At 38.2% G+C, this 14188-nt stretch overlaps 2 protein-coding genes across 2 annotated transcripts; both read left to right on the forward strand.

The window, feature by feature from the left end:
- The first annotated feature begins 7922 nt into the window (after nucleotides 1-7922).
- On the forward strand, nucleotides 7923-9598 carry LOC148154160 (GTPase IMAP family member 3-like). Its single transcript, XM_088015747.1, has 2 exons — nucleotides 7923-8052; nucleotides 8834-9598. The coding sequence occupies exon 2, from the start codon at nucleotides 8848-8850 to the stop codon at nucleotides 9424-9426; it is 579 nt and encodes a 192-aa protein (XP_087871873.1). The 5' UTR covers nucleotides 7923-8052; nucleotides 8834-8847; the 3' UTR covers nucleotides 9427-9598.
- A 2078-nt stretch (nucleotides 9599-11676) lies between these two features.
- Nucleotides 11677-12971, forward strand: LOC148154161 (up-regulator of cell proliferation-like). Its single transcript, XM_088016047.1, is given in 3 exon segments — nucleotides 11677-11680; nucleotides 11926-12807; nucleotides 12810-12971. Coding segments are annotated over 3 exon segments (963 nt in total). The 3' UTR covers nucleotides 12887-12971.
- Nucleotides 12972-14188: the final 1217 nt, after the last annotated feature.

The raw sequence follows: 14188 nt of genomic DNA on the forward strand, positions 1-14188 counted from the left end.
TCCAAGCCTTGGCCAGCCGCCTAAAGAGATACACAAGAGAGAATGAAGCCAGGAGGATTAACCGGCTCTTCTCCACCCAACCAGCTAAAGTGTACTCTCAATGGCAGGGTACTAACAACAGAGCAGACCCACCAAGGCTGGAGACTGAACAATACTGGAAAGGCATATGGGAAAGGGAGGCGTCCCACAACAGCAATGCACATTGCAAACTCGATGGGGCTTTATATGGTACATTTGATGGTATATGCCATCAAATGTGGCATATCCCAAGGAGATGCTCTGTCCCCACTGCTGTTCTGCATAGGCCTGAACCCCCTCAGCCAAATCATCAACAAGACTGGCTACGGATACCGACTCAAGAATGGGGCCACAATCAGTCACCTCCTCTACATGGATGACATCAAGCTGTACGCCAAGAGCGAGCGAGACATCGACTCACTGATCCACACCACCAGGATCTACAGCACTGACATTGGGATGTCATTCGGACTAGAGAAGTGTGGCCGGATGGTTACAAAGAGAGGGAAGGTCGTCCGCACAGAAGGGGTTTCACTCCCAGAAGGAACAATAGCAGACATAGAGCACAGTTACAAGTACCTGGGAATACAGCAAGCAAATGGCAACATCGATGAGGTCACAAGGAAAGGAGCCACAGCCAAATACCTCCAACGAATAAAGCAAGTCCTGAGAAGCCTGCCGGAATAATTAGCTGGCCAATGGAAGAGATGAAGGCCACGGATGTTAAGACTCGGAAGCTACTAACCATGCATGGAGGGTTCCACCCCAAATCCAGCACCCTGAGACTGTACACGAGCCGTAAGGAAGGAGGCAGAGGACTAGTGAGTGTGAGAGCCACTGTCCAGGATGAAACATCCAAGATCCATAAATACGATCCATCAAGGACAAAGCCTCAACGGACGATGTGCTCAGCGAATGTCTCAGGCAATGGGGAACAGAGGACAAGGTGCTGGAGGAACCATCATGGGAGGACAAGCCCCTACATGGGATGTACCACCGACAAATAACTGAAGAGAAAGCTGGACTCAAGGACAGCACAGAGGCCCTCATCCTGGCCGCCCAGGAACAGGCCCTAAACACCAGAGCAATAGAGGCTCAGATCTACCACACCAGACAAGACCCAAGGTGTAGGTTGTGCAAGGAGGCCTCTGAGACAGTCCAGCACATAACAGCAGGGTGCAAGATGCTGGCAGGGAAAGCGTACATGGAACGACATAACCAAGTGGAAGGCATAGTGTACAGGAACATCTGTGCAGAATATGGACTGGAAGCCCCGAGGTCAAAATGGGGGACACCCCCAAAGGTGGTGGAGAATGACCGAGCTAAGATCCTGTGGGACTTCCAGATCCAGACAGACAAGATGGTAATGGCGAACCAACCGGACATTGTGGTGGTGGATAAAGAACAGAGGAAAGCTGTTGTGGTGGATGTAGCAATACCAAGTGACCACAACATCAGGAAAAAGGAGCATGAGAAACTGGAGAAATACCAGGGCCTCAGAGAGGAACTGGAGAAGGCCTGGAAGGTGAAGACCACAGTGGTGCCTGTGGTCATCGGGGCCCTCGGGGCAGTCACCCCCAAACTGGAGCAGTGGCTCAAACAGATCCCAGGAACAACATCAGACATCTCAGTCCAGAAATGTGCAGTTCTAGGCACAGCCAAGATACTGCGCAGAACCCTCAAGCTCCCAGGCCTCTGGTAGAGGACCCGAGCTCAGAGGATGAAAGAGAGAGAGAGAGAGAGAGAGAGAGAGAGAGAGAGAGAGAGAGAGAGAGAGAGAGACCACCCGTGGAGGGTGAGAAGGGAATTTTATATATATATATATATATATATATATATATATATATATATGTATATGTGTGTGTGTGTGTGTGTGTGTGTGTGTGTGTGTGTGTGTGTGTCTATAATGCCAGTAATGCACTTAGATTGCCAGAAAACACTATAGAAGAAGGGAGGAAACACAACGGAGCTGGAAATAATTCTTATACTAAAGAAACTCTAAAGACTAAAGTAAACATGCTAAGCTAGAAAGAGACTAAAAAACATGAGGGGAAGACTATAAAACGAACTTAACAGAAACAAGGCTAATTTAAAGATCACAAACACAGAACTAGAGTAACCACTAGGACTAAAGAAAGACATAATTCAACTTGAATCACTAAAGAATGTTGGACATAGATTCAGACATAAAAGAATAACTAAACCAAGATGTGTAACAAGATAAGTAGAAACAGTGCAAGGGACATGACAATGAAAAAGATCTAACAAATAATCAAGAAGAATAAATCAAAGAGTGAACTAAAACATAACTGATAAATAAAATGAACAGAAAGAACAAAGTACACAAAACCAAAATCAAAAACCCAGTCTTGACAAGAACCACAAATGATTCTCAAAAGAATAAAGAAAAAATCATTTCACAAATCCCCCCAAAATGCTAGACTGAATATTCAGAAAATATTTCATTTATTTGATTTATTAGATGTTAAAACGTACAGATTGAAACATCATTGCTAAACTGTGTTTCTCTTATAGGCCGACCAGTTTTATATTCAGTCATGGGTCTTCAAAATGTGCCACAATCCCGCCCTCTAGTGGTAACTTAAGAAACATCAAATACCAGCTGCTTTTTTGCACCTTTCACATAGAAATGTTAATACACAAGTTTCATGTTGATATTAAAGAGATTTCTATGCATAATATAGTCAACGCAAAGACAATTGCATCTAGAATTTCATTGAGTTTTGATTAATTTATTTTTTCAATCCAGTTTCTGCATTTAGTCTTCACCCATTGCTTAGTGTCTCAGGACCAGACTGTTTGCACACCATATATGTCTTTAATGCTTCTAAGATAAAAGGTCACACAGCTCAGCAAAAAAAAAACGTAAGTAAAAAGGACTACTTTTTTCATACATTTTTTCATACAATTTTAATCCTTTTTTCAAATCACATACTTTCTTTTGTGTGTTTTCATTTTTTTTAAATTATTGAATGACAAATGAAGCAGGAAAACCCAGAACACATGAAATGTATTCATAAAGGTTTAAAAGCAGAATACAAAGATTGTCAAACAGTCTGACTGAGAGATAACATGACGTTAAAAGCAATTACTTAAGTAAAGTTTTCCAGAAAGCATCTGAATCTTACTTTTTCCATTAGAACACTTTAAATATTCCTTTTCAGATGTATCTCGTGTTTTGATTGTGATATGTTTCATTTGTCTTATTTTTTTAGTGTATTAAGGAAACTACTTAGATCTGTAAGATGTGTAACATGTTAACAGAAACCCAGTTGATGTTTAACTTTTATGACACAGGAACAGTACAGTAATAACAGGTTTGCAGTTTGTACTCACCTCTATTCATTTGAAAACATCACTGAAAACACACTTTCATTTATCATTCTGAATTTGTGATGCTAAAACAGAATAGAGGTATTTGCATTTTCATTTATCTGTATAAATACTTATTTCCATGTTTTAAGCAAATTAAAGATGCAGATGTTCCAATCTAACACAAAGTACCAGATCAAGGTCAGATAAAGTCATTATTAGTGTCTGTCCAAGCTTAACTCTGCATCTCTATTTATGTACTGTTTGGGCTTTTAGTGTGTTATGTGGTCATGTTTTGGCTTATTTTAATGATGTCTAATTTTTAAATACATGACTCATATAACTTTATGAATGGTTGTGCAAAGTATGTGGTTATTCTAATAAATCAGGATTTTCCCCCTATGATCTTCAAGTAAAAAAGGCTCATGAGTCTCTTTTTGTGTTTTTATTCTTTACAACTGACAATGACGGCCAGTTAGCAGCCAGCGACAAGATGCTAAGAAAAAATGTTTTTCATTCATGCTTTCCCCCTGCCAAAACTCCCACCATGCATCTGTTTCTTTTTCTGTTACTCTATAGCAGATTCTTTTAATGCTGACATCTTGCAATAACCTGCTCCAATCTCCATCCCCCTCATATTTATTTCTTCAGAGTACAGTGTTTCTAGTTTAGGTCAGTTAAGAGAACCAAAAGTATTTCTATTGGCTAAACACCATAAAAATCAAAGAATATTTTCAAACTAAGCAGTTTACATACCCGAAGATTGCCATACCTGTAAGTTATTTAAGAACAAGTTAATCACAACGTTTGAATTAAATGGAGGCACACCTGTTTTTCATGGCATACTGTAAATTTCCAGCTTTATTTTCCTCATATAAAAGCTATAAACATTATCAGCCAACATTTCAGACAGAGAACTGTGGACCTCCACACCCATTTCTTATTGTTGGGTATATTTCCCAGATGCTTGAAGGTGCAATGTCTAACCGGTTCAAACCATTATAAACTTCTTCAAAAGGCTTTGTACTTGTATAGCGCCTTATCAAGTCCAGAAGACCAAAAAACAACTTCATGCTAGAGTCATTCATCATTCACGCACACACTCACACATTGATGGTAATTGGTAACACCTTTTTGCAGTACATTACAGCAAAGAGGCTGGATATTGTTGGTAGACCAGTCAATTGGTCGGTCAGCAGATCTAAGTTTTTTATATATTTTTTTAACATTTGAACTGTTGGGAGATGGAAAAGTCAGCTTCCCTGACAAAAGGGTTAATAAAGTTTTCTATCTATTAAGTTTCTTACTACCAAATTGAATTCTGTACAGAAGGCTAAGGGGATTCACATGTACATACATGCAAAGCCTCTGATTTGCTTCATTGAAGTCTCATGGTTTTTCTGCTTCAAAAGTGAAGTATGCAGATAATTGGAAACTTATTTTTTCGCTTAAATTTGACACTTATGAGCATGTGTCTTGTTCTTTAATGAGTGGAGGAGCAAGGGAACTAAATACTCTTTTGGAAGTAAAAAGATCCACATTATAACCAGATCATGTTCCTAGTCAGTGATTTAAGAATATGCTATAATGATGCATCCGTGCTGTGCAGTAAATCCGTCTCTCCTTAAAGACATTTCCAACTTCTCATATCGTTTTCTTTAAGAAACCTCCAAAACAAAAACAGGAGATTTGGGAGATATCTTACTCTTGACAGAGTGAAAGAATTACCTATGAATAATAGTCTTTGCCACCTGTGTAAATGTTGCTGGTGAATGTTATAACGTAATATTATAATAATATATTTATAATAATGTATATTATGTTGTTTTATTTCTAAGGTAGCACTCTTGTGTCAGATAATCTAAATCAATGTTAGGGAATAATTCATAGTGGGGCTGAACCCCGGTGTTACCCCAAGCATTATAGCTAATATCAGCTGGTATCTTGCTGGTGGACATAAATACAGTATAGTAATATTCTATTCACAAAATATAAACAATATGTACATCTTGTGAAAGGTTTTTCCCTGAGATTTCACGTAAATAGTCAGTTGATCTGAACAAAAATATCCGGCAGTGCTGAGGCTTCTTCTGCTGTTTTGGTTTAGCCAAAACAGCAGAAACGAGCGCTCCAAGATGGCCGCCATATTTCCTGTGCCTGAGCAGCCAATTTGGGGTCTACTCATTATATTATGTGTATGAGTATGTTACTGTAGGTCAACATGCTAGTGGTAGCCTAGTTATAAATGTTGGTATTTTAGCGTATTTTACCTTATAAACCTTTGAATTTAGCTTTGTATGCACTGTTCTGATGGCTAAACCAATTTTTAATACTGTTTGGGAGGGGGGGGATTTTTGCATTTCCACCAAAAACATTCAGCATACAGCATTCATACTGCATTGTTGCAGGAAATGCAAATGTTCTTTTTTTTCTCTTTTTTTTGGTGGTTTTGCAAAGCGGTCACCTGCTGACGCTGCTGAATCTCTCTTAAGCTAGAACTCCTCAGCTGGAAAACATGACTAAAACCTATATAGATATTATGTATATATGTATGTGCATATAAATATGTGTAGTCTAATACATGTTATCCAGTATTAATCATTATTTAATCATCTTTGTTTCTCTGAAGCTAGCTAAAATATTATTTATAGCATCTAGGCTAGCACTATCATGGTGACTACAGAAAAAACATACTAATGCAGTACGAAAAAACCAATGTAAAAGCTCAAATTAGTTAAAATATCATTAGCTTAAAGGGTGTCATAATTATGTTGGTTTCTGCTAGCTTACTATGCTAATATTAATAAACCATCTAACCATAGCTCATTAGCAACCAATAATCTACTGGATGTAAAATGCCTATACAGCCTGTATACAAAGTTATATGACACAGTCCTTTAAAACTAATCACTCTTCCCCAGGTGTTAAACAACACAAAAACTCTGCCCAATCTCAAAATGGCCACTGCCTTGCTTCCTCCCTTACAGTTCTGAAACTGGATGATTCATTGTTACTAGAAAGTATGCATTTCCTGCGAAAATGCAAGTGTGAATCCTAAGTGCTTTTGGCGAAAATTGCAAAAGTGCTTGAAGTCAACTACAGAAGACTCACAGAAAGGTAAGAAATAGGCAGAAGCACCAGAACAAAGCATAATCCTACAAACTGCCTAAATAGGATTATTATAAAAGAAAAACTGTTGAAGAGGAGCAAAAGCTTTTGAACAATGCAAAAATTTCACCCAAACAATATTAGAAATTGGTGAAGAACAGTCCTTGCAAAGCTAAACTGAAGGGTCAAAGCAGTTTATAAGGCAAAATTAAATAAAAGGCTAAAACTAGCTAAGATACTAATGTTAGCACCTGTAGCATTTTGAGTTACAGCAACACCCATCCATCCATTAATTTTCTTCTTCTTATCCAGCTTTACATTACATTACATTACCAAGGCACATTAAAGCAAACCTTTATCTTAACTTTTTCTATTCTTCCTTTTTCTTTTCTCCCTCCCTTAAGGATAAGTCCTTTTTTGAGACATTGTTTTGCTTAACTTCTGACCGGAGCTTTGGATGTTTGGATACTCATTGCATGGCAGCTCAAGTTACAGGCAAAGCATGCGGTACCTACTGCCGCCACCAGGGGACCCCAAGAGCAATTTTTTTCTTTTTATCCATAAAATAATAATATCTACATACATTATCAAATAAATATTATTGTAAAAACAAATCACTTCACAGTGAAATTGTGTGTTTTTTATATTATGACAGAAATTATTCCTAAAAAGAAAAAAAAAATCAGCTCCACTGAGGGGGCCCTAATCAGCTTAGTTTGCTTATGCCTTGGGCTGGCCCCATTCTGTACCCTACAGAAGGTTCATAGTAATCCATTTAATTTTGTTTATGTGTGATTATCGTCAGTCTTATGTGTTATGGCTATGTAAGCAATATGTGTAAGTAGTATGTTTACGTGTGTGTAAGCAGATAAAAGAGACAGAGGAAGGACACAGTATAATTTTATCCATAACAAAGTCATCCATGTCATCCATGACAAAGTCATTAAAAAGAAAAAAAATGCTAATAGGGCCAATAAAAGAACTATTTTAATTTTTAAGTGAGAACAAATTTAGCTAATCTTCTAACACTTATTAACTGTAAATATCTAATAATGTGAAATGTTTCTTTCACCTCTATCTCTTTCATTTTAATTAGACTAACTCCAAATATATTTATTCAGCACTTTTACAGATCATATAGAAGTAAAAAACATTTGCTTTTATTTTCAGTTTTTTCTTAAATCAGTCTTTGATAGTAACAAATTGAATCGATAAATTGTTTCTGGTTTAAGAAGTGTTTAAGTCGGTTGAATGAAGGATTTTACTTTGAAAGACGTCAGGTGACGTTACCTGACACGTAGGTGGACAGCAAGTTGTGACAACTGTAAAAAGATATATCGGTCCGAGTTGATGTCGAGACATTCTGTATTTCAGTTCGTCTCATCCTATAAAAAGGTAAGTGAGCTGTTAGCAGGACGCATCAGAAGGGATCGAATCAACCTGGGAGATTTTTTTCTCAACATCCATGTGTGTTTTTAAGTCAGGTTAAAACACGGAGGAGAAAACGAAAGTTGTGAGATGGTGTGTATTCAGTTCAGATCCAGACTGCGCAGACAGAAGACATCTTGAGGCTTAATCGTTTGGTGGAAATCAGTAAGTAACAAAGCTCTGCAGTTAACATCGGTGGTTGAAATAATTTCAGTGCGGTAAGACCGGGGAAGAGATCTAAAATGTAAAACAAGAGACTCCACGGCAGGGGCGAACTAGGTAGAAAAAGCGTTTCAGGAGTTACTGAAAATCCCACCTTACTGCTCAATTAAAAGTTTAAGGAGAAATATATTCAATTAAATTCATTTCAGTTTATTGATATGGTGTCTAATCACACAAAAAAATCCTTTCAGTTCAACCACACATACATTCCGATTGATAGTAGTTAACTATGAATGGTTAACTACTATCAACAACATTAGCTGGAGATATGCTGGTGCCTATCTCTAGCTAACGTTCCGGGCGAGAGGCGGGGTCACCCCGCCCTGGGCAGGTCGCCAGTGTGTCGCTATATATATATATATATATATATATATATATATATATATATATATATATATATATATATATATATATATATATATGAACACCATTTCCCAGCAGTAACATAGTTGAAATTAATCTTGTAACTCAGACCCCTTAGCGTGAAATGTATTTTATCATATAATAATGTGTTTTTAGTTAAAAGAATTTCAATCAACATTTAACACAAAACTGATTAAGTCTATGTTGAGTCACTTAACCTCGTACATAAAAACTGACATCTTTATTTTTTCTTTGCAATATCATTACATTTAAATTATTCTGTATACTCCAAAGACAACAAGCAGAATCTAAAGAGGTTTTTGTTTTTTGTTGTTTTTATTTATTTATTTTTTCTCAACAGATTGCTGTTCTGTCATGGATCAGAATCTTAACATCGTCCTTCTGGGAAAAACTGGAGTTGGAAAAAGTGCTTCAGCAAACACCATTTTAAGACGAGAAGTGTTTAAGGCAGAAACAGACTTTGGGCCAGTGACTAAATATATCTCTGTGGAAACTGGAACTTTGTTTGGGAGACAAATTTCAGTGATAGACACTGCAGACATATTAACATCACAGGAGCAGATTGCAAATGTTCTTCAAAATGTTTTGCGGGACTCCACTCCTTCTCTTTACCTGCTGGTGATCAAAGTTGGTCGTTTCACTGAGGAGGATGAAAAGGCTGTAGAGGCTGTAGAGAGAGTCCTCGGGCCTCAGAGGATGGAAAATTGTTTCCTGCTCTTCACCGGAGGAGATCGTTTAAAGACATCACTAAATGAATATATTTTAGGCTCTACAACCAGTCAACTTCCAAAGATTGTTGAGCATTTTTCATGGAGGATCCATCTTTTCAACAATAAAGATGGAGGAGAGGAGCAAGTCAGAGAACTATTGACAAGGACAGGACACATTGAAACAGGTCAGTACAAATTTCAGACAGTTCTTCAGTTTTTTTAGTCCACACAGTTTCTGATGATTTTATCTTTTTTTTATTTTTGTGTGAACCTAAATGCCTTGATGCTGCTGTTCCACCTGAATTTCCTCACTATTGGATAATAAAGTATATATTTATTTCCTCATTCTAAACTTGTGAAATAGTTTTAAAAAAAATAATATGCACCTTCTTAGAAAAAATAATTTGAAAAAAAGGCTCGAGAAGTATTCGCATAGACCCAAATGCCTAAATCCCGGGGCAGTTGTGGGGATTCTTATTTTCAAATGCAAGAAATACTTACTCGTATCAGCAGAGTTATTTAAATATTGGCAGAGTAAAGACGCAATATTGCCGGAAGAAAGTCGTTAAATGAAATAGCTTCGATAGAGTGATATGCAACGTGACCCGCTCAGCAAGTCTGGTTCCAGTGTTGTGTTCAAGACCACCTAACCCGAGACCAAGACAAGACCAAGACCAGAGCGTATCGAGACCGAGACAAGACCAAGACTTTTAGGGTCCGAGACCAAGTCAAGACCAAGACCGAGGGAAGTCGAGACCGAGTCAAGACCAAGACCAGCGCCCCACGCTATATGATACAATAAAATGTGAAATATTATCAAAATTACTTCTCAAATTGATCTGAAAGATCCATATTCGCATAAAAACACCTAGATATTAAATACTTAATAAAATTAATCAATATTAATTTTGCTTCCACCTCTGTGCTACAATCCGCGGTGGTCTCGTCCATCCTTAAAAAGATAACGCCCTGGGTGTTTGTCCATGTTGCTCATGTCAGAAACCACCACTGTCTGCACCATTAAACATAGCAATTGAGGCAATGCCCTGATGGTAAATAACGCTCAACTATGAACACTGACCAAGGAGCAACAAGCAAGAAGTAACCAAACAGAAGGCGCTCATCGGGACTGTTTTCACTCTCATTCCCAGTACATGAAGCCAGGCAGTCTGACACCATGGCAGACATTACAGCTGCCACTTTAAACAAAAACAATCAAAGAGCAATGTGCATGCTCTGCATGCTCTTTCGTTCTTGTTTTATTTATTTGTTAATTAAAAAATATCAATGTACATAATTAAATAAAATAATGATAGCTGCTGCAGTGTACGCAGGGGATTACAAGAACAAAGAAGAGTGTTCTGTCAGGTCAGCATATGCTGTCAGATCATCATACGCTTAGCACAAACCCACAGCTATATCTGTCAGACACGTCTTTACTATATAATTTTATTTAATTAGCAACATAGAATCATGACGTAGGTCATTATACACTTTATTAACAGTTGTATGGCATCTTGACTTAGCGGTTAAGTAGGTTAATGAGTTTTACACAGGCGTGTGTTGTAGCTGACTCCAGCTGCAGCCAGACCCTGCTTTAAATACAATTTGAAAAAACAATGCATGTATATCTATATAGTTATCATGGAAAACAATTTAATGACTTATTTTCATCATAATTTGTTGTGTATGGTGAGCTGACAACTCCTCTGACTGTCGGACTTCTTAATGCGCAGGCATGGTACTCACTGCATGTATGCTATTCTGACAGCGTATGGTAATCTAATGGGCTCTTTGCACCTACGGCGTTGACGTCACATCTCCAAGAGCTAATGCGGCTCACTTGTTTCCACTTTGAGTTACCATGACTGGTAGAAAAGACTAAGTCGTATTTCAGATGCAAAAAATGCAATACTATGAACGTTGTTGTCTTCCTAATATAAGGAGCTTTTAAGTTTTCATTAATTTCCAAGCAATCCTGAATTAAGAAGATGGTGGCTTGTAAATATTTGTCACTACCAGTTAAAGCTAACGGTGCACAACACAAAGTTTGCAGCCTTCACTTCACTCCGGATCAGCCTAAAAATACGAGGGATACGGATGATAAATAAAGGAGCCTCCCTGAGTTATTTCCATGGAATCACTTCTGTATTCAGCCTGAAAAAGCGAGTATATGGGAACGAGAGAGCAGACCAGAGCCAGACAGCCAAGCAACTGATCCGCCTGTACATACTGCTGTAAACACCAGTTTGTTTTTTCGTGGATCCGAGTCGTTATCCGATTTCCGATTTTGGTTTAATAAACAAAAAACAAAAAAAATGAGTATATTTTTGTTTTTTAATTTTTCATTTCAAATGAAAAAACAAACTGCCTCAAAATTCATGGACAACAGTGATGCTATTTTGTGAACATCTATACAAAAATTTTCAACTGAACAACAAATACGACAAACAGAACACATTCTGTAGGTAGAATGGGCAAGAATTCCAGTTAACAGAAGTGCAGAAAAGGTGCAGACTTCCCTATAGTTATGTAAAAGCAGTAAATTATGCATGGTGTTTTGTTTGCATTTTGACAAAATGTGACAAAAAAAAGTTATTTTCAATGGTGCAGTTAAAACTACTGTATTTTTGGAATGACTGAAATTTCCTTGCAAGTACTTAAATTATTATTACTTCAGGTTAATTATGAAATAGAGATAACAGTTGTTTTATTTTTACAGGACACGAACTGGAGATGCTTTTAAAAGATCTGAAACTGCAGCAGTTCTACAGGGAGAAGCTGTCACTTGGGAAAATACTTGAGATCAATAAGCAGACCATCAATGATGAGCCTCCAAAGTGTAAATCAGATCTTCCATGGTATTTTCTTATGAAACTAATGATGGTGAATGTAACAGCGAGAATAGTTAATGATGACTGGGTTTCCAGTTCAAATGATGATGATTCTCTAAATCCTCTTGATTTAATCACTGCTCTCTTTCTGTGTTCTGATGAGTTTGTTCAGCAAGAACTGGCTCTAAAAATGTCCATGTGTCAGTTCTCTGTTCCTCTGCTGCTTCCTAACTGTGATACACAGCAGTGCACCCTCATGCTGTGGGGCATGAGAGACATTGTTAAGAAGTACAGACCTTCAGATCTTTCAGAATCAAAAGGCTTCATAGAAGAAAGAATAGTTCTTTCTGAACTTCCAATGATCTCATTTGTGAGACTGGGTGAGTGCTCTCTGTCCAAATCAGAGATCCTCAATAAACTTCTGAGTAACTCTGAGCAATACCATGACACCTTTGTTCACCGTGACATGGAGTGTGGAGACATTCAGAGAAGAATATCCAATGGACTGACTGAAATGACCTGGTACCTTCCCTGTGGAAACAGAAACATGGACATCTTCAGTGAACCAGTTGCTATAGCTAACCTTCGTGGAGACATTGCTTCATTTGAAACACAATTCTCCTTTTTGTGTCAGACATCTGCTGCAGTTTTTGTTTTCTTTGACCAGCTGGACTCTGAGTGCAAACTGCTGATGAACAAAAACCACAAAGCTCAGATCTTCTTGGTGGGAAACCAACAGAGCAAAAACTTCAGAGATGATTCTGTGAAAAAACTGGCAACCAGTCTGGGCTTGACTCAAAACAACATTATAATGAAGACAAAACAGAGAAACAGTGCAGATTTTGTTAAACTATTGAGAAAACGGGTCAGTGATGTAGTTAATAACTCACAGAGGAAGATGTCTGTAGAGCAGATGGCTGATGTTGCACATGAACTGGGAATATCAGTAGATGAAGATTCTCTAGAGTGCCAGGCTGGAAAAATGAAAGCAGATGAAATCACTGCAGAGATTAAAGACATACTGAAATATAAAGATGATCAACTTCCTTTACAAGGTCAAATATGGAAGGAACTGACTTGCTTGGAAAAAGAAGAATTTTGTCTTCAAAAAGTTGGTTCTGAAAATATAGAAAATTATAAATGCAACCTTGAGAAAGAGAGAAAAGAACTGAGGAAAAAACAAAATGATTATGCAATGTCCAAAGCAATGAGATGCTTTATTAGTGCCATATCCAAACAGGAAACAGAAAGGCGCTACTTCCTGAAATGGATGAGAATAAATCTTGATAGCCAGTCTCGCATAAAACTGTCTAACCTGAGGGAAATGTACAAAAAGAAGTGTTGGGAATCTAAAGACAAACAGCAGATCAAAGAGATTGACCAACAACTTTCCAGCAGCTCACTGGGAGTTGAGCACTTCTTCCGTGAAATGGGTCAGATCTATGAAGCTTCTCTTTACCTTCCAGAAACAGATCTATCACGTCAACAACTGCAACATCTGCCCAAACTCTGTGCTCAGTTGTTGCTGGATGGATTTCCTCTTGAGCTTGTAGATGGAGATGCTTCCAACATTCCTCTCAGATGGGTGAGTGATGCTCTCTCTCAGCTCAATGACTTGGTGTCTCCAAAGAACAAGATCCTGGTCGTCACAGTTCTTGGAGTTCAGAGCACAGGGAAGTCCACTCTCCTTAACACCATGTTTGGAGTCCAGTTTGCAGTCAGCAGTGGTCGATGCACTAGAGGTGCCTTCATGCTGCTCATCAAAGTCAATGAAGACTTCAAGAAAGTTCTCAACTGTGACTTCATGATGATCATCGACACTGAAGGCTTAAAGTCACCAGAGCTAGCACAGCTGGACAACAGCCATGAGCATGACAATGAGCTGGCAACACTTGTTGTTGGTCTGAGTGACATCACCATTATCAATATTGCAATGGAGAATTCAACAGAGATGAAAGACATCCTGCAGATAGTGGTGCATGCTTTCCTCAGGATGAAGGAGGTCGGCAAAAAGCCTCAATGTCAGTTTGTTCACCAGAACGTTTCAGATGTTTCAGCCCATGAGAAGAACCTGAGAGACAGGAAGCTGCTGTTAGAGCAGCTGGATGAGATGACCCAGGCAGCAGCTAAGATGGAGAAGAAAGAGAAGAA

The sequence above is a fragment of the Poecilia mexicana genome, unplaced genomic scaffold (assembly GCF_051168715.1).
Source record: "Poecilia mexicana isolate PSO_F unplaced genomic scaffold, ASM5116871v1 scaffold_18, whole genome shotgun sequence".
NCBI classification, from domain to species: Eukaryota; Metazoa; Chordata; class Actinopteri; order Cyprinodontiformes; family Poeciliidae; genus Poecilia; species Poecilia mexicana.